Raw genomic sequence first — 26,827 nt, 5'->3', positions numbered from 1 at the left:
CCCTCCCACGTGCCAAATGGGCCAGGATGGCAGGGGGCACCCACTTGGGCAGCCCCGTGCACCCCCCAAGCGGGAAGTCACACTAGCAGCCATCTCCTTGTCAGGGTCTGACCCCGGGTGGGGGGCATGTCCCGCCAGCCCCTCTGCCCGGGAGCCCCAAACACACCTGGGCACTGGGACCTGCGGTGCTCTCCCAGCACGGACGGCCTTCGTTCCTCTCCCTACTGCTGGCACACTACGTGACAAGTGGCGACGCTGGTCCCTGCTCTCTCACACTCTTCTAAGGGGTGTTTTACTTTTATGGAGTGCAAGTTCCTTGATTTTTAGTTTTATTAACACAAATGTCTATCCCCAATGGCCAAACTCTGGAAAGAGCCCAGATGTCTACTGATTGATGAACGGATAAAGAAGATGTGGACTGTTACTCAGCCATCAAAAAGAATGGAATCTTTCCATGTGCAATGACGTGGATGAACCCAGGGGGTATTATGCTCAAGTGAAAGAAGTCAGAGAAAGACAAATACCATATGACCTCACTCATATGTGGAATTCAAGAAACAAAAGAGATGAACATAGGGGAAGGGAGAAAAAAGAGGGAGACAAAACATATGAGAACTGGGATGGGGGAGGTGGCAGGCGTGGGCTCGATAAGGGATGGGCACTCAGGAGGGCGCTGGAGATTAGCACTGGGTGTCGTATCTAAGTGATGAAACACTGAATTCTACTCCTGAAACCAATATTGTACTATATGTTAACTAGAATTTAAATAAAAATTTGCAAGAAAAAAGCACATATGAGGATAAAAGGACACATCAAATTGATAACAGAATCTATATTAAAGTGCTTGGATTATAGGGACTTCTTTTTTCTATTTTGTAAACTTCCACGGACATGATTTTGTATATATGTAATAAAGATTCAGAAATAAAAAAAATAAACACAAATGTCAACCACAGATATGGGGTGTCCCCGGTAGGGTGACTTTTACATGCCACGGGCTGTCCTCCCTCCGTAAGCCAGAGCTGTCCCGCCCCGCCACGGCTGACTCCTGGAGGTGACGCGCCTGTGCCGCACCAGGAAGGATCCTTCCCACCCAACACTTACTGTTGTCAGGGGGGCTGCTGGCAAGGAACTCGGGAGTGGGGCCGCTACTTTTCTCTGCCAAATCAATGGCCATTTGTATATCCTCAACCCACTTTTCCATCTCGGACCTAGAGCTGAAGACACGGACGGCAGGTTTTCAGATCACAGCAGGGAAAAGGGTGGACAGGTGAGAGGTCGGGCGTCCGCGTTACCTGGCCGCCACGATGATGGACTGCCGCTGGCCCCGGAGGGTCAGGCAGTGGGGCACGCCCCACTCATCCTCGCTTTCCTCGATCTGTGGGACGAGTGTGCATAACGTTACTGCCAAGGAGCAAGTGAGACACAACAGTGCGTTTTCAAACATTCACTACACTGGCCACGGCTCAGAAGAGCCACGTAGAAAAATCACAATCAGAAAGCTGAAAGAAGGTCAAAATGCGCTGGATTTTTTTTTTTCTTTTTGGCAGAGCCTGTAAACTTTCCTCTATCCAGTGACTGAGGAGACAGTGAGTCTAAGCCAGGGAAGAAGATCCCATGCAGACTGGCATCCTGCCTGCAGTCACAGAGACCTGCCCACTGGGGAGGCATGTCTTTGGGGGCCGACAGGTGGCTCCTCGCTCTGGGGATGGGTCCTACCTCTCCCTGTGGAAGGTGACAACTGTCTTTCAGGGGTCCTGGGGGCCAGGCATGGAGCAGTGAGAGGCAAACTCCTACCTCATGCCACATCAGCTTGCTTCCTCACTTGATTTTAGAAGGAAGTTACCCGTACATCTCCTGCACGGGAAGAGCAGTGTCCCGAGCCCCTCTCGGGGTGCCCGGGCAGGGCCGAAGGTGCCTGGTAACGACCTTTCTTCTCTTTCCTCAATGTCACAGACTCCTGCTCCCTTTAGCCTGGTGTGCCAACTGCTGGCTGCCCACAGGGAGGGCCCCCCGACCTGGTGCCCACGGCGCGTACTCACGGTCATGCCGTAGAGCGGGAGCTGCCCGTGGACTTTAAACTGATTCGAGGCCGTCAGCCCCCTGCTCGTGTACAGCAAGACGTCGTTGAACTAGAGGAGCAAGGACAAGCGTGGGTGAGATGGACAGGCGCCAGGGACACGACGGGTGCAGAAAGTGTGTATTTAGAATCCCGCACGGCTGCTCATCCATCGATCGCAGCATCTCCAGGCTGAGCCACTCGGGCCGCTCCTCCTGCCCTCCGGGTGCCCTGTGTGACCCCACCGGTCACACCTCACAGGACAGACCGACAGCTCCCGGCACTCACCAGGAAAAACATGCGCTGCTGGAGCCCCTTGCCGGAGAGCTTGCTGAGGCTGCCCAGGCGGATGAACTCCTGCGGAGGAAGGAGACCGGAGGTTGGTGGGGGGTGCAGGCCTGGGGCACCCTGGAGATGCCGGCGGCCTTGTGCCGGGCTCCCTCTCGGGGTGAGAACCACAGCCTTCCTGGTTAGCGTCCCCTGAACACTGTGCTCAGCCGCCTCTCAGCTCCTGTCCCTCCCAGGAAGCCGGCGGGGACTCTGAGGACTCTGGTCACCTGTGCTCGGGCCTGGACAGCGTGCCTGGGGCTCCAAGGCCCTGCCGGTTTCCGCTGCCAGGGAGTGGCAGGACCATGGCCACAGACAGGGTGGCTGCAGGGCCCTGGGATGGGACAAGCCTGTAGTGGGGTACTGGGGATCCAGGGACGCTCCCTGATGCACAGCTCCGGTTCCAGAAACAAGTAACTGCTCTAGGACAAAGCAAGAAGCCAACATGTCTAATTCCTCCTCCCAGATAAGCAAACTACCGAGGGCACGGGGCATTCAGGGAATTAACAAAAAACAAAACAAAAACAACTGGGATGCCTGGGCGGCTCAGTGTTGAGCATCTGCCTTAAGCTCAGGGCGTGATCCCGGGGTCCTGGGATAGACGGGCTCCCCGTAGGGAGCCTGCTTCTCCCTCTGCCCACGTCTCTGCCGCTCTGTGTCTCTCATGAATAAATACAATCTTTAAAATAAACAAAATTTAAAAACCCCCACAAAACTATCATTTTTAAAAATTGTGGTAAAATACACATAAAAATGACCATTTGTAGGGATCCCTGGGTGGCTCAGCAGTTTAGCACCGCCTTTGGCCCAGGGCGTGATCCTGGAGACCCAGGACCAAGTCCCATGTCAGGCTCCCTGCATGGAGCCTGCTTCTCCCTCTGCCTGTGTCTCTGCCTCTCTCTTTGTGTCTCTCATGAATAAATAAAATCTTTTTCTTAAAAAAAAAAAAAAAAAAAAAAAAAAAGACCATTTGTGACCTTTAGTGTATTCAGAGAGTGTATGCATTTCGAACTAGCTAGGTCTGGAGATTTTCATCACCGGAAAGGAAACCCCGTGCCCATTCAACGGTCACTCCCCACACTCCCCTTGCCCTAAGCACCTGGCCCCCACCAATCTGTTTTCTCTATGGATTTGCCCATTCCGGATATTTCCAATAAATCGAGTCTTGTCGAATGTGACCTTTTGTGTCTGGCTTCAGGTTTCATCCACAGCGTGGTATGTATTGGAACTCCCTTCCTTCCCGGGGCTGTTTCACTGTATGGATACAGCACAGTGTGAAAACCCACTCATCTGAGGGTGGACACTTGGGCTTTTCCCCTACTGGCTACTGTGGACAGTGTTCCTATGGACATTCACATTCAAGTTTTTGTTTGAACACTTGTTTTCTGTTCTTCTGGGTATATACAGAGGAGGGCAATTGCTGGGTCCTATGGAAGTTCTATGGTTGACTTATAAAGGAACCACCAAACTTCTCCATCATGCTGCTTCTGAAACAAGGCTGCAAGTTCATTAACATTTTTCACATTCCTCCCATAGAGGTGGGGTCTCTCTCTCTCTCTGCTTCCTGTGGATGGGGGTGCACGGTGACTGATTTGACCAGTGGAGTGTGGAACTGACACTACAGGACTTCCAAGACTAGGTCACAAAACCACATGTAGCCTCCACTTTGTCCCTGGGAACATGTGCTCTTGGAACCCTGAGTGGCACACAGCAGCAAGACCACCCCGGACCCAGGGCCAGCCTCCAGATGTCCCGGCCAGATATCAGTCTTGGACCCTCCAGGCCACCCATCTGGGACTCCTGTCAATGCCACAGGGAGCAGAAGAATCACCCAGCTGAACCCTGCCCCATTCCTGAATTGCACAACATGACCTATACTGACAAGCTGTTGTCAGCTACCAAGTGTCGTAGTTTGCTACGTTATCAACAGACTTCTAGAAGAGCCGCCACAAGGTTTTTCTGTGCTTGTGGCAGCTACTGAGCCAAGGACTCAGCAATTCACTTGATTTTATAGACTTTTGCACAGCCTGACTCAACTCTTTGTCTTCTTATGATATGTGGAGCAAAGACTGTTGTCTGCTGGCAATCTCACAGACATGTTTTGGGAACCAACAAAGGAACATACAGTGAATCCTATGCAGGACCTCAGGATGGATGCTATCAGACCTCAACTATGCAATCCGAGGAGATGATGTCCCAGAAGACATCACTGCCAGGCAGCCGAGGATGGGACCGGGACTCTACCCTGCTGCGCTCACCTGGCACAGCTAGAACACATGCGTTTTCTAACAAATCTGAGGGAGCTCAGAACTGCTCTCTGTGGGGGAGATGAGGTGCCCTGAGCCACACACTGCAAGAACACAAGGGAGCACTGCCTGTGTTCTGGGGGGGCTTCCGAGGCAGGGAACGGAAGGGCTGTGGACGCAATCATCAATGTGTGAGGCTGGAGATGAACACATCTCGTGCCTAGATTTTGCTTTTAAAACCACAGAAGAGGGGCAGGGAAGGCCCCTAATATCCTAAGAGCAAGCTGCTTCCTTCTGGGGGGAATCTAGCCCACACCTCTTGAGTTTTAACCTAAAGAACCTCACCCACCTCCAGTCCTGCTTCCTTTCTGAATGTGCTCCTATAACAGGAAGGCCAGCCCAGGAAAAGCTCGCCCTCAGTCACACAGTCCTCAGGATCAACAGGGTGAGGGGGGCTGATGCAGGCCAAAGTGTGCAGTGGCCTCTATGCCTCAGGGAGAAATCCTGGCCTCCAGGATGTGATACTATCTCAGACTGACCCGGGCAGGGAAGGTGAGCAGGATCAGGCCATGCCAGGAATTAACACTGCATGTAGCTGAGTGGGCAGCTCCAAAATTATCTGCTTACCTTTCAATCTCAATTTTTAAAATTTCTATATTTCGTCCTACCCATTAGGTTATTTGATGATTTAATTAATGATCATCAATTAGCTTTGGCATATGGAATACCCCATCATAGGACCCGTTCCTCTTAGGGCCGTGATTCCCTCCTTCCCATTTTATTCAGGGTTGGCTTGAGGCTGGTTGATGAACAAAAGAAGATGGATATAAAGTAGTTAGTAAGCAGCACCCCAATTCCTACTTCACTTTTGTAAGTAATAATGACCTCTTTTTATTTAGCACATGGTTTGTGCCTGACATCTGCTGGATGCTTATATTAGCTCCATACGTGAGTCCTGTAAGGTCAGTATTTTCATCCTCATTTTTCAGATAAAGAAACGAAGGAGCAACATGATCTAGACATTTGCCCAAGATCAGTGAGTGGCATAACCCATATTTAGCTAACTGCCTTCCACAATGTTGTGCTATGAGTCACTGACATTATAGTAAGTCGAGACTTAATCCCTTTCAAAGAACTATAGGTGGGGGAAGGAGAAAAAATGTCACATTTGTTGTGTTATTTTTATACATTAAATCTCGTTTGATCCTTATGGCCTACAAGGGAGAACATACGATGCCCATGTTACAGAAAGAACTTTCTGGTTGGTCAAACACCCAGCTCCGGTGCAGCCAGAACCTGAACCTAGGGCCTCCTGCTCCAATCTGCTCCTCTTTTTGTAGCATCATGGGAACCTTTCCTCAAAATAAGAAATTCTTTACAGATGGTCTGTTTGCCACATAGCGTAAAAGGCTACACATTTTAGGATATCCAAAGTTAGGAGAAAATCACATTGACGCTGCCGGCCTTTACCAAGGTCTCCATGTGGAAGGGTAAACGTGGTTATTGTGTGCTGAGGCTTGTCAGAACCTTCTCACCAGCGAAGCTGAAGCAAGCCCCAGCTCTTCATTTCCACCCAGCATTTACCACATACACCTCTTCTGACAATCTTTTGCAATTAGTTTTTCTGTCAGTCTTGTCATCAGGCTCCCTGTCAGAAAGACCCAAATCTAGGAGAGGTTCCTTTGTCTTCCCTATGTTACAGGCTTTTAAAAGTTTCCAGGGCAGCTGCCTGGTGGATAAGACAGAAAGCCCCTAGTATACCAGTCACAGCACCTGTCTGAAGATTAGGAGATGTAAGGGTAGATAGCTCAGATCATGATCTCGAGGTCATGAGGTCGAGCCCCGTGTTGGGCTGTGTGCTCAGTGAGGAGTCTCCTTGAGATCCTCTTTCTCTCCCTCTGCCCCCCTCCCTGTTCACGAGTGTGTGTATATGTTCTCTCTTGCTTGCTCTCTCTCAAAAAACAAAAACAAATAACAAAAAAAAAACCAGTAACGCAGATATGCAGAAGACCAAAGATGCTAAAATTTGAGCCTGGCTGACATATACTTTGAAATGGGGGGTGGGTGGGGGGCTCTAGGGGCAAAAATCTCATAGAGAAAGTTGATGTATTGTATCGCCTAATATTTTTGATCTCTGGACAATGATTGCTTCCAAGGAAAAGAGCTGAAAGCAGCAGGCCACCGTGTGTTTTCACATTCCCCCCTGCCCTGGAAGACGCGTGTGTGTGCGCAGCGAGGCCCTGCTTCACCGTGAGTGACATACATTTCTGAAGCACAGGGTAGGTGAAGGTTAACAGCTTAAGTGAATGTGCATCTCTCCTGGAACCACGTTCTGGCTAAGACGTTCTTTTAATTCTAAGTTAATATCATATTATATATAGAAAATTGCATCCTTCAATTTTTTTTTCATATTTACATGGGAATTTATGTACTTTTGGGCACTCATCTTCCTCTGCCTTTATATCATCATTTTACCAAACTGTTTTAAAAAAAATTGGCTTCCTTTCCTTGGCTTCCATTTTCATTTACCCAACTTAAAAAATAAAATAAGCTATCTCAAATGCTCCCAGAACACGGGAGGGAAACAGCAAATTAGCAAATCAACTGGTAAGGAGAAAAAGTAGAATAGAAGGTCAAAGGCTTGCTTTATCTCCTAACAAAATTTTTGACTCATGCTGTCATGTTCAAGGCATCTTCCCAGTTGCCTCGCAGCTGGAAGGAAGCCACATCCCTTAGGAAGAAGGGGTCTTAAACGGGAGCGTCCATATTCAAAAGGTTCAAATTTAAGTCACTTAAACATCGCCTTTCTGGTTTGGCCTCCAGCAGCTGCTTACCCTTCCTGGAATCACAAGATTGTCGATGCCAATCAAGTCTTTCTTGAGTTCATGCAGCTTCTGGAAATTCTCCATCTTGATCATCGTACCGTGAAGCTGTGCCACCATCTCAGTAATCTCTGCCAGAGCAGCTAACGAGGAGAACAGATGCAGAAACTTGCAGCATGAATGGCAGACAAGGGTCTTTCCCCCCCTCCAGGGTCATATCCTCCAGTAGCTAAATTGAGTTAGGAGCCATCCTCCTAGGGAAAACACTGCTATTCCTAAATAAAAATTTCTCACAAAAATTTGCAGTATATGGGGATCCCTGGGTGGCTCAGCGGTTTAGCGCCTGCCTTTGGCCCAGGGCGCAATCCTGGAGACCCGGGATCGAATCCCACATCGGGCTCCCAGCATGGAGCCTGCTTCTCCCTCCCTCCTGTGTCTCTGTCTCTGCCTCTCTCTCTCTCTGTGTGTCTATCATAAATAAATAAATAAATAAATAAATAAACAAACAAACAAACAAGCAAACAAACTTTTAAAAAAATTTGCAGTATGTATTTCTTTGCTTTTCTTGACTTTCCCAAAACCATTTGGAAAATGTAAATGGCCGCTTCCGTAGCTACGTGGTGGACAGCTGTCCTTCAGCTAGAATCCACTTGTAGGGAAATAAGCAGCAGGGGACCTGGAATTTTGTCCCTGGAGCAGAGGTTCCTACCCACTTCCTGTTACCTGGAAAGAACAGAGCATAGGGAGGCCACAGAAAAATCTGGGGCAAAGGAGGGATCCTTCTGTGGGAGGGTCTCGTTGATCGTGTGATACTTTGGGGCACCTGACATTCCAGCCTAGCCCAGTTCTTCCTTCTGCAGAAATCATACTGTTTACCAAGATGACTACAAAGAATAACTGCAAAAGGCAACTTTATTCTGCAGGATGGGCACATCTCCCCTACACTGTACAAATCTGGTATGGAAAAAGACCTGATGCCCAATTAGTACAAGTTTAGGTGACATGTAAATCCACAGCAGCTGAGCATCTAGGTATTTTCATCAGGAAATATTTGTCAACTGGGATGCCTGGGTGGCACAGCTGATTAAGTGTCTGACTTGTGGTTTTGGCTCAGGTCGTGATCCCAGGATCCTGGGGTTGAGCCCCATAATGGGCTCCCTGCTCAGCGGGGAGTCTGCTTCTCCCTCTCCCTCTGCCCACTCATGTGTGTTCTCTCTCAAATAATAAAAAAATATATATATATATATACACACATATATATATAAAACTATAAGATTTGTCTACATATCCTAGATACCAAAGGAGTGATTTTTCTGCAAAAAGCTCAAGTTCATCCCACTTCTCTCCTTAAAACCCTCCCTTGTCTTCTCTTTGTTCTTCCTTATAGTCTTGTAGGTTTATGAGACCCCACGGGATCTGGTCTCTGCTTACTTTGCTAATCTCCTTTCTACTGCTCTATGTGTTCTACACAGAACTAATACTTTCTGGAATGTTCCATAGTCTCTGTCCCCTTTGGACCTCTGTATGTGCTGTTCCTATCTCTATACTCCATACCCTCCCCTCATCCAGGAAAACTCCTATATTTTATGTTAGATCTAAACTAAAAACAACTTTTCCCTCAGAAAGCTCCCTCCAAGCCCGGAAGGCTGGGTCAGGTCACAGGTCAATCACTGCCCAGGTGTCCTGCCCTCTGTATCTACTAGTGGGTCCTATGAGTGGGGGCTATATCCGTGTCATTCTGTCTCATACGCTTGGTACATAAGCAGGTCCTCAATGCATACCTGTTGCACGAGTGACTGGCCGGGGCCCAGATCATGAAAAGTTTCGACTATAATCTGAGGGAATCAGGTGTCATCCAGGTTTTAAGCAAATAAGTAAGAGGTGCATTTAGAAAAAGAGGACACAGATGGGAGGTGTTTATAGTACTTTAGGAGAGGGGCACCTGGGTGGCTCAGTGGTTGAGCATTTGCCTTCAGCTCAGGGCATGATCCTGGAGTCCTGGGATCAAGTCCCGCATCAGGATCCCCACACTGAGCCTGCTTCTTGCTCTGCCTATGTCTCTGCCATTCTCTCTCTCATGAATAAATAAATAAAATCTTTTTTTTTTTTTAAAAAGATACTTACTGTTGTTGTAGTTGTTGGTTGTTAAATGAGTAAATGTGTTAATATTAGTAAGATACCTGGCACAGTACCTGATCTGTTGCTGAGTGAACAGCAGTGGGTAATATCATCATGAAAATAGGACAGGATGGTCAAGAACATGGGTTCTTGCTCCAAGCCTATATATGGGTTTAGGCTCCAAGTTATTTGCCTTCCAGCTGTGTGACTCTGGGAATACTTCTCAACCTCTTTGGTCTCAGCAGCCCCTATATGCAAAATGAGCTCTCCCTTGCCTTATAGGCCAGTCATGAATATTAGGAATCAACAGAGGTCAAGTGCTTCTTAAGGTGACGGGCACATTACAAACGCCCAGCAGCAATTAGCAGCAGTACTTACTCGAGGCCATTTTCCGTAGCCAGTCCAAGAAGGGAGTGATGAGTTTCAACTGTGTAGGTAGAGGAATGCTTCCTGGAGGGGGCTGATTCTTTTTTCTTTTTCTTTTTTTAAGTTTTTATTTATTTATTCATGAGAGAGAGAGACAGAGACAGAGACACGGGCAGAGAGAGAAGCAGCTCCATGCAGGGAGCCCAACGTGGGACTCGATCCCGGGTCTCCAGGATCACGCCCTGGGCTGAAGGCAGTGCCAAACCGCTGAGCCACCCGTGCTGCCCGGAGGGGGCTGATTCTAAGGCTGATTCCACCCAAGATCGAAGGAGAGGAGAGGTCTAATGACCCTCATCACTTCCGTTATGGAAAGACCAAGAGTTAACAGAAGACATGTGACCAGATGCTAAAAAGAACGGAGCCTGCCCCATGTGCCGCCGAGCACCTGGGACCCAGGTCTCAGCCCACCCGCCCCGCCAGGCCCCGGCCCCCGGCTCACCCCGGCAGTCCCTGAAGTCCGGGTGGCTGGGCGGGTGGTGCTTGCACAGCCGCTCTAGGACCTGCTTGTAGTGCATGAGCCGGTGCAGCGGGCGCAGCAGGAAGGTGTTGAGCGGCAGGTAGCACACCTTCTGCAGCTCGAAGTCTCTGCACAAGTTCTCCAGCCGCCGCGAGCTCCTGATGCCCGTCTCCAGCGCCTCCAGAGCCTCGCTGTGCTTCCACAGGTGGGCCGCCAGTTGCTGGGCGGGGAGAGGGGGCGAAAGACAAGCGCACCTGCGTTCTACCCAGTCTGACTCTCCGAAACGAAGATCGCCTTGGCTTTATGGCTTCATTTCATTCTATTTCCTAGTTTCCCATTTCACTCTTTATTTCAGAATTTTAATTAGGTTCTTGGGATGAAAGCAAAAAGCTCTATTAAAGCATTAAGCAGCTGAAAATACTTAGGGTTTTGGAGCAGGACGTGTATGTATAATATTAGAGGTGAGACTGGCAAACTGAGGGGGTACAGATAAGCAGGAGCTCCTTCAGGGGGCCTGTGGTCATCTTCTAACTGTCGCCAGATGACAAATAAGTAGACCCGTTCAGTAAATGTCATACAGTTACCACTGTGCATCTGTTTAACTCACCCCTTTTGCTTATCAGTAAATATCCGCCTTGAGCTACAGACTCTGCTCCAACCCAGAGCGCTGGGTGAGAATTACGCACGGACCCTCCTCTACTGGGGTCTGACAAAGATGCTTCACTTGACCAACCTTTCTTCAGGTTCCTGAACCTTCTCCTTGATCTGTGAACTTCCTTATTGAAAGACAGTTTTAGTAAAAGCCCTACTAAGTCAACCTAACCAGAACTGGATGTCTGGTCACCCTTGACATTGGGTTCCTCATCTCTCATCATCCCCAGATGATGTCAGATCACCCTGTCTTCAGCAAAGAAGGCTGTCAGGCTGGTTTGGCCAGAGCTTGACTTACCCCTGATGTTTCCTGGTCATATGTTTTCACCCTCTGACCCTGCCCCCTTGGCTAGAAATCCCCGCTGTCTGCGCTGTATTCAGAGTTGAGACCAGTCTCTCCCCCACTGAAAACCCCACCGCAGTGGACCTGCGGACCTACCTCAGTCACAATGGCCCTGAATAAAGTCTGCTTTACCCAAGCCATTGAATATTCCTTTCCTGTCACAGCTCATGGTGGAGACTGGTGAGGATAAAGCGCTTACAAGCAAAGCATTAAAGGAAGAATTCATTCTTGGTGGCAGGTGGGGAAGAATGGCAAGTGAAGGACATTTCCAGACAGATAAAGGTGATAAGATGGGCACAAGGACATCTAGGATGAGAGAACAGCAGTTGTCCTCAAGAGTTACTTCCCAGGGGTGGGCTAGCTATTACCCCCACATCTGCATTTCCATGCTCTGCAAAGGCTTCATAAAGAGCCAGTAAGTCCAGGTGGAAATCCCACACTGGGGTCCACCCTGTGGTTCTCTAACCTCAGGATGGGTGCCAGTTATTCGGGACAGAAAAACCAAGAGAACATTCCAGGTTCCCTCATTTTTTTAATCCTTTACCAAGTCCTTACAATTCTACCTCCTAAAAATATCAAATCTTTTCCTTTCTCTGCATAGTCACTGCCCTGGTTCTGGCCTTGTGCTGTCTACAACTGTGGTGGTGTCTCTATTGGAGCCTCTGCCTCCACGCTTTACCCCTCCACATCTAAGCCACTGACACGAATCAGCGATGGAGCACAGCTCGTGGCCTCATGGGTGGAACACAACAAGAGCTCACCCCATCTTGGGACAACCTCCAGAGTCTTCGTCAGGGCACACAGGGCCCTTAGGATATAATCCCCCTACCCCTTCATCATGCTTCTTGCCACTCATCTCAGGGCCACCCACTGAACAACCTGCACTTGAACGGGTCAGGCTCTTGCACTCAGAGCCTCTGCACACAACACTCCCCTGTTTGCTATCACATTGCAGTCCCTTATTGATTTTAAGAGGGCACATCTGTCATATTCCTAGATCTTCAGGGCCTGATACACACAGCAGATACTCAGTAAATGTCTGTTCCCTGCATGCATTAATGAGTAAATGAGGGGCACCTGGCTGACTCAGTAGACAGAGCAGGCGACTCTTGGTCTCAGGATTGTGAGTTGGAGCTCCATGTTGGGAGCAGAATGTATGAACCCATGCATGCACCCAGCCAAGGCAGGAGTCTTGCAAGAACCTGAGTGCCTGGAGAGGCCAGTTCATGGCCACTGGAGCACAAAGTGGAATGTGAAAGATTGCAGGAAGGACCCAGAAAGATCCAAGGCTAGAACATGAAAGTCTCCATCAGCTTTTGGGTTTGGATTGCAATGTCCCATCCAGGGAGACACAGGAGGGTTTTGAGCCTAGGCAGCCTAGCTGTAATATAAATGGTGACTGGGAGCTAAGCTTGTGGGGAGGTGGGGAGGCAGCAGAAAGCTGGTCGAGTCATCCAGGAGAGAGCAAACTGAGAACCAGAAGGAGGAATGTGATAGGAGGTTAAGGAGAGGGAGGCAGGAGTTGTACACATGAGGAGACAGCCTGTGTGAAGGCGGATCTCTTTTGTGTGATTCTGAAGTGCCTTTGTGCACCTGGGCAGGCAGGTGTTTCCAGGCGAAAGTTCAAAGTGTGAGCTGGTGATCACAATTTGGGTATGCGACTTTCGGATGGGGGTGGCAGCCCCTGGCCTAGCTGCCTCATGGGTCATGGTGACAAGTGGAGGCTCTGGGAACCAACAGTTCTGCTGCAGCTGCTGACACCACCCCTGCTGAGCCCCTGCAAATGCAGGCCAAAGCACAGGGGTTTGGGGGGTGAGGGGCAGGAAGGACACTGCAAGCTACAGATCACTCTAAGCATTTTGGACAAAAGTGCTAATCCAGGCTCCTGTATCTGTAGAACCTTTAGCGGCCCTCCCTTCATACTTCACAAAAATTCTTTAAACCCAACTGTAACCACGACAAGAAAAAGCAACCCAAACAAATTCTAAAAAAGGCTACCAGTGGCTGTCTGAGCCTCCCCACCTATTTTTATTTTGCTTGCACAGAGCTCCATGCTATAAATGCTCATGGCATCCGCACACTAACTCACATGCCAGCACAGCCAATGAAGCCGACTCAACACGAAAATGCCAACTCACCAGACATGGGAGAAAGAACTGCTAGGAGCATAAACCAGGTATGTTTTAGGAGGTCTCAGGTGCGAGGTGGACACAGAGGAGCCTGGATGCCCACGGCATGTCAGCTCTCTGTGGGTGAGCAACAAAGGACAGCTGGCAAACAGAACACCTCTGGGGACTGTCCCCAAGGGGGCAGGGAACAGGCTGGCAGGTCTCCAACTGCTGGCCCTGGAGGCCATGGTGGAGGCCATGGTGGAGTTCAAGCCTCCTTAAAGGGAGTGAGTGCAGGTGGGAGCCCCCCTGGGCAGGGTCGTACAGTGGACCCTTGAACAACGCCGGGGTTAGGGACACTAACTCCCCCACGCAGTTAAAAATCGACATTTAACTTTGCCTTCAAACCTAACATTTAATAATAGGCTGCAGTTGACTAGAAGCCTTCTGGTTAACAGCGAGAGCTGATTAGTGCACAGTGTTATATTTATCATCACAAGGAAGAGAATGTACATTTACAGTACCCTGCTGTATTTACAGAAAAAACTGCGTAGAAGTGTCCCCGCGCCACTCAAACCCGTGTTGTTCGAGGGTCAGCTGCCATCTCAGATGAAGGGAGCCCAGAGAGACAAGGGAAAAAGCCCAACTGGGGCCACAAAACAGGCAGAACTTGGGCAAAGGAGGTTCCTACGAGGGAAAGAACTGGAAAAGTATAACAGTAAGGAAGACATGTTATAAAAGAAAGAATTCTCTTAAAGTGAGGAAGTCAGTCTCAAGAGGCTGCACTCTGTGGGATTCCAACTCAGTGACATTCTGGACAAGGCAGAACTATGGAGACAGGAAGAGATCAGTGGTGAGGGGAGGGGGAAATAGGTAAAGGACGCAGCGTTTTTAGGACAGTGAAACTGTCCTGTGTCGTCCTGTCGTCCTGTCGTGGCAGGTATGGGACATCCTGCACTTGGCAAAGCCCCACAGGATGCACCACTCCAAGAGTGAAGCCTAATGCAAATTACGGATTTAGGGAAGAACAGTGTGCATCAGTAGTAACAAATATACCACAGCCATGCAAGATGTTAGTACTAGGGGTCACTGTGCATGCACATGTGTAGGTGGGCAGGATATGGGACCTCTGTGTGAGCTTTCTGCTCCGTTTTTCTGTAAACTTGAAATTGCTTTAAAGAATATATTGGGATGCCTGGATGGCAGTGGTTGAGTGGTTGAGTGTCTGCCTTTGGCTCAGGGCATGCTCCCGAGGTCCTGGGATCGAGTCCTGCATCGGGCTCCCTGCATGGAGCCTGCTTCTCCCTCTACCTGTGTCTCTGCCTCTCTCTCTGTCTCTCATGAATAAATAAACAAAATCTTTAAAGATAATAATAATAATATATATTAATAAAATAACTATGGAAAGTGCAAAGATGTCTTACTGTTACATCTGAGTTTTATGCATCAGCCTGACTTAGGGCATTAAAAATACCACAGCTGTAGAACATTTTAGAGAATTCCTTGCTTCTATTGCATAGGACTCTGCAATCCCACTAGCCTCCATGGCCTCTCTCTTCTCTTGCCCAGAGAGGAGTGTTGTTTTTTGAACACGGAGAAAAAGTGAGCAATAGCTCAGGGCCTCTTAAATAAGATCTTGATCTTTAAGAGAAATAGGAAATCTCTTGAGTAGCTTTAAAGCCTATCTTTTCTGTGTCCCCCCTCCTAACCCCCCCACTGTCACATTGTCCTACCTCATGAGATAGATCATTCTAAAGGGGGAAAATTAAGCACCAGACAACTTAGCAAAGTTCTTGGAATTAATTCAAACTCCAACAGTAACTTTTATTGTACAAATGTCTTAGACGTTGTAGGTGTTCAGCTAAACCTAGATGGACAGCTGGCTGGCGGGCTGGTTGGTTTAGAAATGGTGGCAGTATGAGCAACCAGCCCTCCTTAGGGGCTGCTCTTAGTTCTCAGTTAAGGTTACTAGAGAGGCTTAGGGGATGTAGGCAGATGGCTTTAAAATGCAAATATAGATGTATTTGTATGCAAAGGGTAAACTGTGTGAATTAAAACATCCTCTGTTAAAGGGATTAATAGCTGAAAGTGAAAATGTGAAAATGCAAATTTCAGATGTAAGAGATGGGGCAGATATCAAAAATGAAGTAGAATATTGGTTCAATATGTATTGACTCTTTGGGTATAATTTCATTCTGTTTCGGTGCAGACCCGGCTCCCTCGTTAGAAATCCTCTTGCCTGCTACCGTGACGTCAAGTCATAGGATTGATGGAATTCCTACATGGCTCAGAATCCAGTATGTTTGTCACACTTACAAGAAGCCAAAAACAACTGACGAAAAGTGAAGCGTTCAGTCAACCAATGTTTTTTCTACATATTTTTAAAAATGAGTTCTGAGTGATTTATTCACAGAAAATACCTGTTGTTTCGATTATAACATAGAGCTTTCAAAGAGAAAGTACTAAGAGTGCTTCCCCTCCCCACACCCCAAGTGACTGCATTTTTCTTTTATGTTTCCAAATAAGATGATCTTGAAAGAGGGATTTACCCTGTTATCTGTAGATCATCAAATCAGCTCCTGTGTGCTTATGGACTGCGGTTACAGACCTTCGGCAGCCCCGCCATTATCCCCCCCCTCCCCCGGGCATCCCAGAGCAGCTCACCTTCATACCCTGAATGTTCTTCAGCAGGACATCTCCGATTCTTTGGTAATCTCCTCTGATGTGGGCATTTGAGCGGCCTTCCCTGAGAACAGAGGCAAAGGGGTTGGAAACAAAAGCCTAAGCAGTGGACGCGTTACCAGAAACTGTCCCAAGCCCCAGAGAGCACACAACAATGACCTTTATGCCATCCTTTCCAATCCCATTATTCTGTACCTCTCCCTTCTCTGGGTGTCAGAGAATGTTAGTGCTGGAAGGAGACTTGGAAATTACCCCACTCATTCTGCAGACGGAGCAGTCCACTCGTACTTAGACGGAAGAACTATTTTGTCATTTTAATTTGGTCTCATCTTTTTTCCTCCGCCTCCACACTTGGGTGATTTGGGCGTTATTAGAACTCTTAGCCTGAAGCAGACAAAGAGCCGTGTGGAAAGCCCTTGGAAAGAGAAAAATAGGGCTGAGGAGATACAGGAGACCCACGCATGGAGGTGAGATTGGAGGGAGAAGCAGGCAGGATGGGTGTCCCAGGTACACGGAGGGTCCAGCCTCCCCACCACCACCTGCTGGGTGGTAAATGACAAAGATGTGGGCACTTTCAGCATTGTTTTGAGTATACATTTATATTTCTTATGGCTCCGGGCTGTAGCCAATGTTGATAAATCAGGGACTTAAGCAGCAGAGAGGAAAGGAAATATTGATAACAGTAGGTACTTAGCACAGTCCGCTGTGCTGAGCGCATTACAAGCACGAACTGATTTACCCCTCGGGGCAGCCTTATGATGCAGGTGCCATCTACACCACCATTAAACAGCTTTAGAAACTGAGGCACAAAAACTGTGTGGCTTGACTAATGTCAGCTATTACGAGATCGTGAGCCTGAACTTGAGTCGAGGGGCTCCAGCCTAACCCCTCCAAGCACAGCGCCAGCATATACCTGTGAATTGATGCACTGATGAGAAAAGAATATTCCAGAGACAAAACACCATTTGCAACAATGAATCTGGCTAGTATCTTCAAACCAACTGTTCAGGAAAAGCTAGAAGCCAACTTAAATGAAAGGGATGTATGAAAAAAGAAAAAAGGTAAAAACCTGGGCATGGGGCCTCACGTCGGAAGTGAGAGGTGCTCCGAATGGAACAAAACCCTGAACCCAAGTCAGGATGTGCCGTGATTCAGCCCCACGGGTGCCTTCGCTCTGTGCCTCCAGCATCCCGAGACTGACCTTCATTCTCAGCTAAAGCAGCGCTGAGCCTGTGGAGCCCTCTCGAACTGTTGACCCCACCTCCAATTCATCACGGTTGTCAGGATGGGCAGAGGAGAGCAGGAGGAATGCATGCACTTAAGGAAGTAAACCAGAAGCTAGAAAAGCCAGGGCAGATAGAAAGAGGGGCTGGCTCGTCGCCCAGCCCCTGGCTTCCTGCAATAGGCAGTCAACAGCGCTTTTCATTCCACTGGTTCTAACTAAGCAGATACTGTGGATGAAATCACGGGAGAAAGAGCACCCAGACCCACTGGGTGGTAGCTAAAGCTTCTCTGGAATAAAGGGAGAGAGAGCATCCATTATGCTCCCAGTCTGAGTTGTCAACGGCTTCTGGATGCTTTCTTTAACCTGCTCCTCCTTCCCTTCCACCCCGACACCGCACTCCTCAATCCTTCTGCTTCCTCTTAGCTGCCAAAACAAACTTTGGCAGATTGCCTTCATTACTACTCACTTCTCTTCCAATTAAGTATGGATTCTATCCCCACCACTCCCAGAAGTGCTTCTGTGAAGGAATCCCATCAACCTCGTTGTTCTGCCCCTGTGCAGCCTCTCGGGGTGCCTGAAGCGTGGGGCGCTCTGCTCTCTAGCCTTGGGACGCCTTTCTCTCCAGGCTCCCAGATTCCCCTCAAGGTGAGTTCTCAGTCCTCATGGCCACCTCCTCCTGCTGCAGCCACTCCTAAGAGGTGTGTGTTCTTTGGGAATGCACGGGTCACCCTGTTCTCTCTCCACTTCCTATTTCTTCCTGTGTAATTCCTCGATTCCCCAGGGTCTTGATTCACGATGTCACATCTGTACCCAAACGATGCTTGTAGCTACCGACCCAGGGATTGTCTTTCTCATACCACTCAGAAGGTTCTCCACCAATGACCCTGCAAGTATCTCAAATTCAAGAGGTTCCAGAGTTAATTATCTTCTTGCCCCAACCCAATCCTCCTCCTATATTAATCCCCTTGTTGATAAAACTGTTCTGCCCCATGCTCGAACCCCAAGATAGGAACCGCAGGTATATCCTCCTTTGTCTCCCATATCCACACCCACTGGATCAAATTCTCCCCAAAATGGGGTCCATGGAGAATTTTAAGCAACGGACTTAAACCCAGGCCCTGCTTTAGAGACTGTCCTCGGTCCAAGGCTAATCACTGCCTAGTAATCTGCTCCATCGACTGCAGGGTTGAGGCATCTCTGGATTTCTAGCATATGGTTATTAATCCAGTCTCTACTGAGAAGTTGGTCATTTGGCCACCCTGTTGATCCTGATGTGTGCCTGATTTTAGCGCATTTACTGATTGTTCTTCTCCTCGTATACTTGGAGCAGAAAGGAGCTCCACCTGAAAAGGAGGCTTTTTGCTTAATAGAACTACTCACCCCCTGCGCCTTTGCCATCACATGACGCTCCTGTAGGAGCTGGAAAGCTCTTCTGCCCTTAACCCACTGCCCCCCAACACCTGAACAAAAAGGAAGACCCAGATACTGAGCTAGAATGTCCTGATTTTGACTAAATGCCATACGTTCATAAAAGGAGGCAAGACACAATTGCAATTTGATTCGTGGGTATGTAGATATTACTTGGAACTTATGTAAGTGATCCCAAACCTCTCAAATGGGCATGCCCTTTGACCACGCAGCTAAGCAAGGTCTTTACTTAGTTTGAAGGACATAATTTTGATATTTTAACAGAGTCCTGTGGATTGGGTGGGCAAGGGAAGAAATGGGGTGGGGGCGTCCTCTGGCTTAATATTAATAACAAGCAATTTCCTCCTTCTCACAGATAACACCCTAGCCCAGGGGAAAATGAAGTGCTGGAAACGGACACTAGGGGAGGGGCGGAGCACCATGTGGAAGCCAAACTTCATTGACTTCACTTCCTTTCTTCTTCTGCCAACTGTTTCTTAAAAGAAAATGTACTCATGTTGAAGCCCCAAAGTCAAGGGGACGTTTTCCTGCACTGGCTTGCTAGCAGAGCCCTGCTTCTCTGTCTTTGGCATCTTGCATTTTAGAAACAGCTCTAGGTTCCTACCATCAGTGCCCTGTGCCGTGGGGGTGGGGAAGTGGGGTTGGGGGTGGGGAGACCGTGATGTGGATAAATTCAAACAGGGCCAATTCTAGGTGGTGTGGGGAAAGCAGGCTGGGGCCCAGGAAGTCAATGCAACCAGGTCAGGCAGCTCTGCCCGCCTTCTGTACCCTCCCCTCTGCAGCGCACATGGCCAGTCCCAGCCCCACACGGTTCCAGAATGGGGAGTCAGTCCATGGGAAGAGGACAAAACCCGAAACTCCTGCTGCTGCCTATAGAAACATTGTTCTGTTTTTCCTTCCTGTACATGTTAATACCCCCAAATCTGCAAGTTCAAAGTCTCTGCTTTATTATGAAGAACTAAAAGGTCATTTTATTATTAAGAACATGAAAAAAGTAATTATAACTCTTCCAGAACATCCTCCGGATGTTAACCTCACAAGAAAAGGGTCCTTGTTTAGAAGACAGGGCCACATATTTGTTGTCTGTGTAATTACCGCGCAGCAACAAAGCTGAAAATTCTTTTGACAATTCCACTCTTGAAACCCATGGACTCAGAAGCCTCCTGGATGCAAAATTCTGACCCATGCACCATGATTAACGTACTCTCTAGAGCAACTACGTGTTAGCTCAGCATAGGGGCCGAACACACGCACACACACCATGAATCTCCAAGTCTTCCCGACCCTCTGTAAACACTTCATTCACCATTATGTGAGCTGGTCACTAATTTGGCAGCCGGCAGCCCAAGAAGAGGAAGAAAAGGTTATTAGGACCAGTTCCCTGGGGGAGCGCCACTGACCAACAGCAAGGCTGTCTACAAGGGGCAGAGGAGCCCCGGCACCGGAGGGCTTTGACTCTAGCCACCAGGGAATCCACAACACTGGCTGTAGGAGCAGGTGGGCAAGGCCAACGGGAGAAATCACCACTCTGCTTCCCCCTTCACAGCCCCAGCGTCAACCTAAAATCTACGTGGAGCCCTAAAACAGCATACAGCATGTCCACGACCTCACTGGTGATACAGTCCCCCACTTGAGTATTTTCTGAGAAAAGGACATCAGGCCTGGCTTTAGTCAAGTGTCAGAGGAGATTCCTTACCATGAATGAAGGTAGTGACCGATCCACTGGGCTTTTCAAGTAGCCCACTATTAATCCAAGCATGTTCCCTAAGCACTCAGCCCTCCCCTTCTCCTTGCAACACGGGAAGCATCGTCTCAGAAGGACAAAGCTCACTGTAGCTTGGAGCTGGAGTGTGGCCCGGCCACTGGGCTCTGTGTCTGGGTGCTCCCTGACCCCGGGAGATGGACCCAACTTTGTGAGCCTCATTTTTAGGCTGCATTTGCAAATCAAACATCATATCCTTGCTCTTACTAGTCTCTGTGTTTCCATGATTTTAAAAAGGAAAGAGTCTATATTCACATGTATCTGTGCATCTATGTATAAGTAGAAAGATAATGTGTAAATAAGTAAATGAATAAAGATATTCTATTACTGTGTGGCTGAAGGGGGGTTGCTGGGTTAAAAAAAAACAATTTATCCAGAATAGATTATATTTATTCTATAGCGAATACTTAGATGTTTATATATATTTATAGTACATATTTGTATATTATACATAATACGTAGAACATCTAAAAAATATTAGCCATATGTAATCTATGTAGATTTCAATATTCGTTGGTGGATTTCATTGTCCTTTGAGATTCCCTGGAGAGGAAAATCCAATTAATTCGAATTTTAATTCACATCCCCTGTTGTGAGAAAGACATCTGTGTAAGAGGCGTCCTTACTGGGCTTAGGGCTTTCGGGTTTCCCTTTGGTGGCTACAGGTAAGGGATTTACCCTTTGGACCAGCATTGTCCGAAGGCAGACACGCTCTGGCAGTGTCATGCTCATCAGTCACAATACTGGGATGCTTAAAGCTCTGGCTTTTCTTCTGAGGTTTAGCACCAGGTCCCATTTATTAAGAGAAGCAAAAGTTACAACCCCACTCACAGGCAGGCTTTATAACACCCAGAGGAGACCTGACACTGTTACCTGGGTTCAGTCCTATTACTGAACCACATGTGAAAATGCAACAGGACAGAAAAGCTGTTTTAAACTCATCAGTGACCTGGAGAGGGCTCTCTCTCAGTGTCTTCCAGCAGAAACTCACCTGTGGTTCAGACAATTGGAAAAATTGTTTTCACTTTCCTAGGAAAGCAGCCTACTCTCAAAGCACAGTGGGCTATACAGCTAGGAACATGGCAGATAAGCCAGGAAACTAGTTCCCACATATGATGGAGAACATTTCATTTTACTCATGTGTTAAAAGGAAACAGTCACCAACGTCCCTGGAACCCCAGGTGGACAGTGGAGAGCTAGCTGGGACAGAATATAAATGAAATCAGTGTCCTTGTGGTATCTTTCTTGGCTTTGAAACAAACATGTAATTTTTAACTTTGAATACATTTATAAAAATAAGTATACAAGTGATCCTCCTGCATAGTATATGGGTAAACCCCACACATCCTTTTTTTTCATTGTTTATGCTAATTTTTCTTCCACTGTTTCTGCTTCCAAGTGGTTTTCTAGGTAGGCCACATTGCCTTGTCTCCAATGAGTTTTACTGCTGTTTACTTGGAGAGCAATGATTTTTTAAACCCTTTTTCCATGATCTTATTTTTTATTTTTTAGATTTTATTTATTTATTCATGAGAGAGGCAGAAACATAGAGGGAGAAGCAGGCTCCATGCAGGGAGTCCGATGCAGAACTCGATCCCAGGACCCCAGGATCACAACCCGAGCAAAAGGCAGACGCTCAACCACTGAGCCACCCCGATGTCCATGGTCTTATTTTTTAAACCAATGAAAAATCTTTGAATAAATGCTCTTGCATACAAGAAGCAACCCTGATGCCGGTGAAGCAGGGCATGTGTGGCTCACAGAATCTCCCTGAGTTGTGCTTTTTGACAGCTAACCTCAAAGATTCCGAATTCCAGGAATTTAGATGGGAAAGCACATGTCATTCAGTGCTGGGACATTCAGTCATGATGGGAAAGGAAGCCCACATTCTTCTGCCTTCTACTCCAGAGCTCCTTTCGCTCTAAAGCCTCGAGAACCGTGCTCTTCAGTACAGTATCCCCATATGGCTATTTAAGTTTTAAGTCTACTTAAAATGAAATTTAAAAATTCATTTCCTCAGTCATACTAGCCCTATATAAATGCTCAATGGCCACATGTAGCTAGCGGCTAGTGTTGAACAACGCAGATATAGCATATTTCCATCACTGCCAGGAGTTCTACTTGACAGCATCCCTCAAGAGAGAACAGGGAGCAGGTTTTCAGCTACCTCTCCTGCCCCCAGATTCACAGGCTCCAGGGAAAACAAGATGTTAACCCGACCATCTTGCAGAGCCTCATTTTCCAGAGGGAGGGGAAGGTGGGCATAATTCTACAGGATTGTTTTGACTGTCAAGTGAGGATATTTAAGGGAAAATGTTTTGAAAGATGTTGCAGAAATGCGAGGTGCTTTCCTGTACAAATGCCGCCAGTCTTAAAGCTATCATTACATTTAGCACCTCTGGAATATGCACAGTGATTTCTGTTCTGAGGAAAGGTCAGATGCCCATTGAGCTCTTGAACTCTCCCCAGGTGCCCCTTTCAAAACCTATCTATCAGGCTGGTCTGGCTGCCTTCTGGACACAGCAGAGTGAAGGAGGAAACCAGAATGAAGAACGGGGATTGTGCTGGTTTTGTTCACTGAACACTGGGAAGGGTGACATATCGTAGGGATGCAGTAAATATTTGTTGAATAAACGAAAGCTGATCCTGGCCAAGTCTGCTGACAGAGGGATTCGCATGCACACAGCTCAAGGCTCTGAGGTGGAGAGATGGCCCCTGCCCTCAAAGCCCTGGGCGTATCGCTGGGAAGGAAAAGGTGTGTCACATCCTTGCCTCATCCATGCATCTGTGTGCCTGTGTGTGTGTGTGTGGCGGGGGGGGGGGGGGGGGGGGGGGGGGGGGGGGAGCGGGCAGGAATGGCCTGAGAAGCATGGGCAACACAGGGTAGCAGGCAGTGACTATTTCAGATCACACTCAGGGCTGGGGTTTCCTGGGGACCAGAAGCTGTTTTCATGTTACAAGTGAACAGCAATCAGCCTGCTTCTTTGGAGTTCTTTCCCTCTAAATGTTAGGCTTAAAGCTTCTGGTGCTGAAGGCATAGTGAGAGCCAGACCAGGTGGTTTCAAAAACCAGGTGTGCCCTTAACTAGCTGTGTGACATCTATCAAGTAACTCACCCTCTCTGTGCCTCATTTCCTCACCTGTGGGGTAAGGAAATGACAATATCTACTTGATGACATTTTTGTAAAGATTAAATGACATGATATATGAACAGTGATTAAGAATCTCCAGAACAGGGATCCCTGGGTGGCACAGCGGTTTAGCGCCTGCCTTTGGCCCAGGGCATGATCCTGGAGACCCGGGATCAAATCCCACGTCGGGCTCCCAGTGCATGGAGCCTGCTTCTCCCTCTGCCTATGTCTATGTCTCTGCCTCTCTCTCTCTCTCTCTCTCTGTGTGACTATCATAAATTAAAAAAAAAAAAAAAAAAAAAAGAAGAATCTCCAGAACACAGGAAACATTCAATTCACATTAACCAAAACTCTCACCAACATTGGCAAGCAACCTGGTTTTTTTTTTTTTTTTTTTTTAATGAAAGGGATAAAATAAAAGTGCTCCTTAACAGTAATATACAGAAAGAGCCTCATCTCAGACTGTAATGGTTGTAACATCTCTGTTGATCTAAACCAAGGCCAAGCAGATACCACAGGACAATGCTCTCTGCTCTCAGGTCCCACAGCTGTGCACCTACCTTGTGCCTGAATCAGCCAGCGGCAAAAAATACCACTGCTCAGGAATTCCCAGACTTCATGGGAAGTAAAGAATACAGACACAAAATAGGGTCCTTAAAAGTTCCTAGTACATCACTTACGTGTTAAAAAGAAAGCAAGCAGGGGCACCTGGGTGGCTCAGTGGTTGCGTGTCTGACTTTGCTTGGTCGTGATCCCGGGTCCTGGGATCAAGTCCTGCATTGGGTTCCCCAGAGGGAGCCTGCTTCTTCCCCCTGCATATGTCTCTGCCTCTCTCTCTGTATCTCTCATGAATAAATAAATAAAATCTTAAAAAAAAAAAAAAGCAACCAAGCAAATATAAAAGCTTCCCTAAGACCCAGAGAAGAAAGCCGCAGCTAATAGTTACACCTGTTGAAGAGAATCATGCCCAACAGCCCATGTACTTTGAGAAAAGTAGTGCGTGGAGAGAGGTGTACTTTTCTTCTGCCTCTTGGTCCCTCAGCAAATAGCATGTGTGGTTTGAATCTAAGGCTCTGGCAGAAATTTCACAGGGAGAGAGCAGCAAGGCAAATGGAAAGTTAAGAGGCAGTTAGTTGAGTATGATGTGGAGAGCAGGACTCGGAAACCACGCTGCCTGGGTTCTTTTTTTTTTAAATTTTTATTTATTTATGATAGAGAGAGAGAGAGGCAGAGACACAGGCAGAGGGAGAAGCAGGCCCCATGCACTGGGAGCCTGCCGTGGGATTCGATCCTGGGTCTCCAGGATCGTGCCCTGGGCCAAAGGCAGGTGCTAAACCTCTGCGCCACCCAGGGATCCCCTGCCTGGGTTCAAATCCAGTGTTAACTCTGCAACCTGGCCAGGCTACTCATCCTACCAACCGAGGCTCAGCCCCTCTTTCTGATGCACGGCTGAAACAAGGTGTGTAAGGGCTTGAAAGCATACCTGGCAGGTCTTATTATCACTTCTGTTGTTTCTATTGCAATCCCTCGGGCGCAGAGAGGCTCTGAGGACACATGGCCAGGCTAAATTCTACAGGGGTCACCTCTGATAATATCACTATCCCTGGAGTGGCCATTTCACCATTAAAAAGTCTCTTGGTAGATTAGAAAAAAATTCAAATCCATCATATCAGATTTGAGACCTAAAGGTGATACTTCTGCAGACAAAGCCACCCCGGGCCCAGTGTTGACCAGATGCCACCATGTACTTCCTGCCACGTTTGAGAGGAGGACACACACCACAGGGTGGTGTGCAGAGCAGAAGGGGCTCTTGGGGAGCAGAGCTGACCTCCCAAAGCCAGGAGCAGAAGAAGGGATGCAGGAGTTGGGGACACAGGTGCTGGATGGGGCTCTGCGGGGTTCCTGTGTGGCCAGGGCATGCCAATGCACACTCCTTTTCTCCTCTGAAGAACAAGGAATCCATGGCAAGTGCACTCCCAGCGCCTTTCCTTGTGTTTCAACAACACAGCTGCAAAGTCACAAGCTGAAGATCAGATCAGACCTAAGTTCACGTTGTGCCGCTATTGCTTACGGGCTGTGTGAGAGGGCTCTCACCTCTCTGAGCCCCATTTTTCCCACCATACAACAGGAGTAACACCTACACCCAGGGAAGTGTTTTTCAACAAGGGCAACACGCTTTGTTTGGTAAAGGGCCAGACAGTAAATATCTTAGGCTTTGTGGCCCATACAGTCTGTGTCACTAATATTCAACTGGATAAGCAGCCATAGACAATGCGTAAGAGGATGGGCATGCCTGTGTTCCAATGAAACTTTATTAACAAGAACAGGTGGCAAACCAGATCCGGCCATAGGTCATAGTTTGCCAACCTGTTTTTGAAGATCAAAAGGGAGAAGCTGGGTGGTCATTTAAGTTTTTAACAGTAACGACAACTTTGAGTGGTACGAGGTTCCTGAAGAGTTTTGCACATAGTAAATTCTCATTAATGGTAGTTTATTGTTAATAGTAATGCCATGAACTTTGCATGTGAGTAAGACTTTATAAAAGCACTGTCCTTCCTCATTTGCCAGGCCCCCTCTGCTTTATCAAAGATTAATCCTTACCCTGGACAAAACCAAGACACTTCATGCATGTTTTGAAGGTATTTTGAGCAACTCTTGTGTCCCCAGGCCCTGTGTTTGTTGTAGTAACAAGTACTATTTCTTATTCATTTTTTAGCCCAATGTTGTCCAACAGATCTTTTTCTGTGATGATTTTTTTTTTTAAGATTTAGGGAGAGAGAGCACAAGTGCATGAGAGCAAGCGGAGGGGCAGAGGGAAAGAGAATCTCAAGCAGACTCCACGCTGAGCATGAAGCTTGACACAGGGCTCAAGCCCATGACCCTGAGATCATGACCTGAGACAAAATCAAGAGTTAGACACTTAACCGACTGAGCCACCAGGTGCCCCTAAAATGTGTTTTACAGATTTTATTTATTTGAGAGAAAGAGCATGAGCAGGGGGAGGGGTGGAGGGTGAGGAGGTAGAGAAAGAGAGAGAGGAGAA

At 47.8% G+C, this 26,827-nt stretch overlaps 1 protein-coding gene across 1 annotated transcript in view; it reads right to left on the bottom strand.

Moving 5' to 3' along the window:
- Positions 1 to 26,827, bottom strand: part of FARP1 (FERM, ARH/RhoGEF and pleckstrin domain protein 1) — a 285,921-nt gene that overhangs the window by 7,366 nt on the left and 251,728 nt on the right. Inside the window, exons 17-23 of the mRNA XM_038569904.1 lie at positions 16,222 to 16,303; positions 10,438 to 10,675; positions 7,467 to 7,597; positions 2,348 to 2,416; positions 2,043 to 2,132; positions 1,296 to 1,378; positions 1,105 to 1,217 (exon numbers count right to left, since the gene is read on the bottom strand). Of these exons, the coding sequence (XP_038425832.1) occupies positions 1,105 to 1,217; positions 1,296 to 1,378; positions 2,043 to 2,132; positions 2,348 to 2,416; positions 7,467 to 7,597; positions 10,438 to 10,675; positions 16,222 to 16,303 (806 nt within the window). The remainder of the gene's footprint in view (positions 1 to 1,104; positions 1,218 to 1,295; positions 1,379 to 2,042; positions 2,133 to 2,347; positions 2,417 to 7,466; positions 7,598 to 10,437; positions 10,676 to 16,221; positions 16,304 to 26,827) is intronic.

Source organism: Canis lupus, chromosome 22 (assembly GCF_011100685.1).
Source record: "Canis lupus familiaris isolate Mischka breed German Shepherd chromosome 22, alternate assembly UU_Cfam_GSD_1.0, whole genome shotgun sequence".
In the NCBI taxonomy this organism is placed as follows: Eukaryota; Metazoa; Chordata; class Mammalia; order Carnivora; family Canidae; genus Canis; species Canis lupus.
The sequence above is the reverse complement of the archived record's forward strand: the minus strand, read 5'-3'. Positions and strand labels throughout refer to the sequence as shown.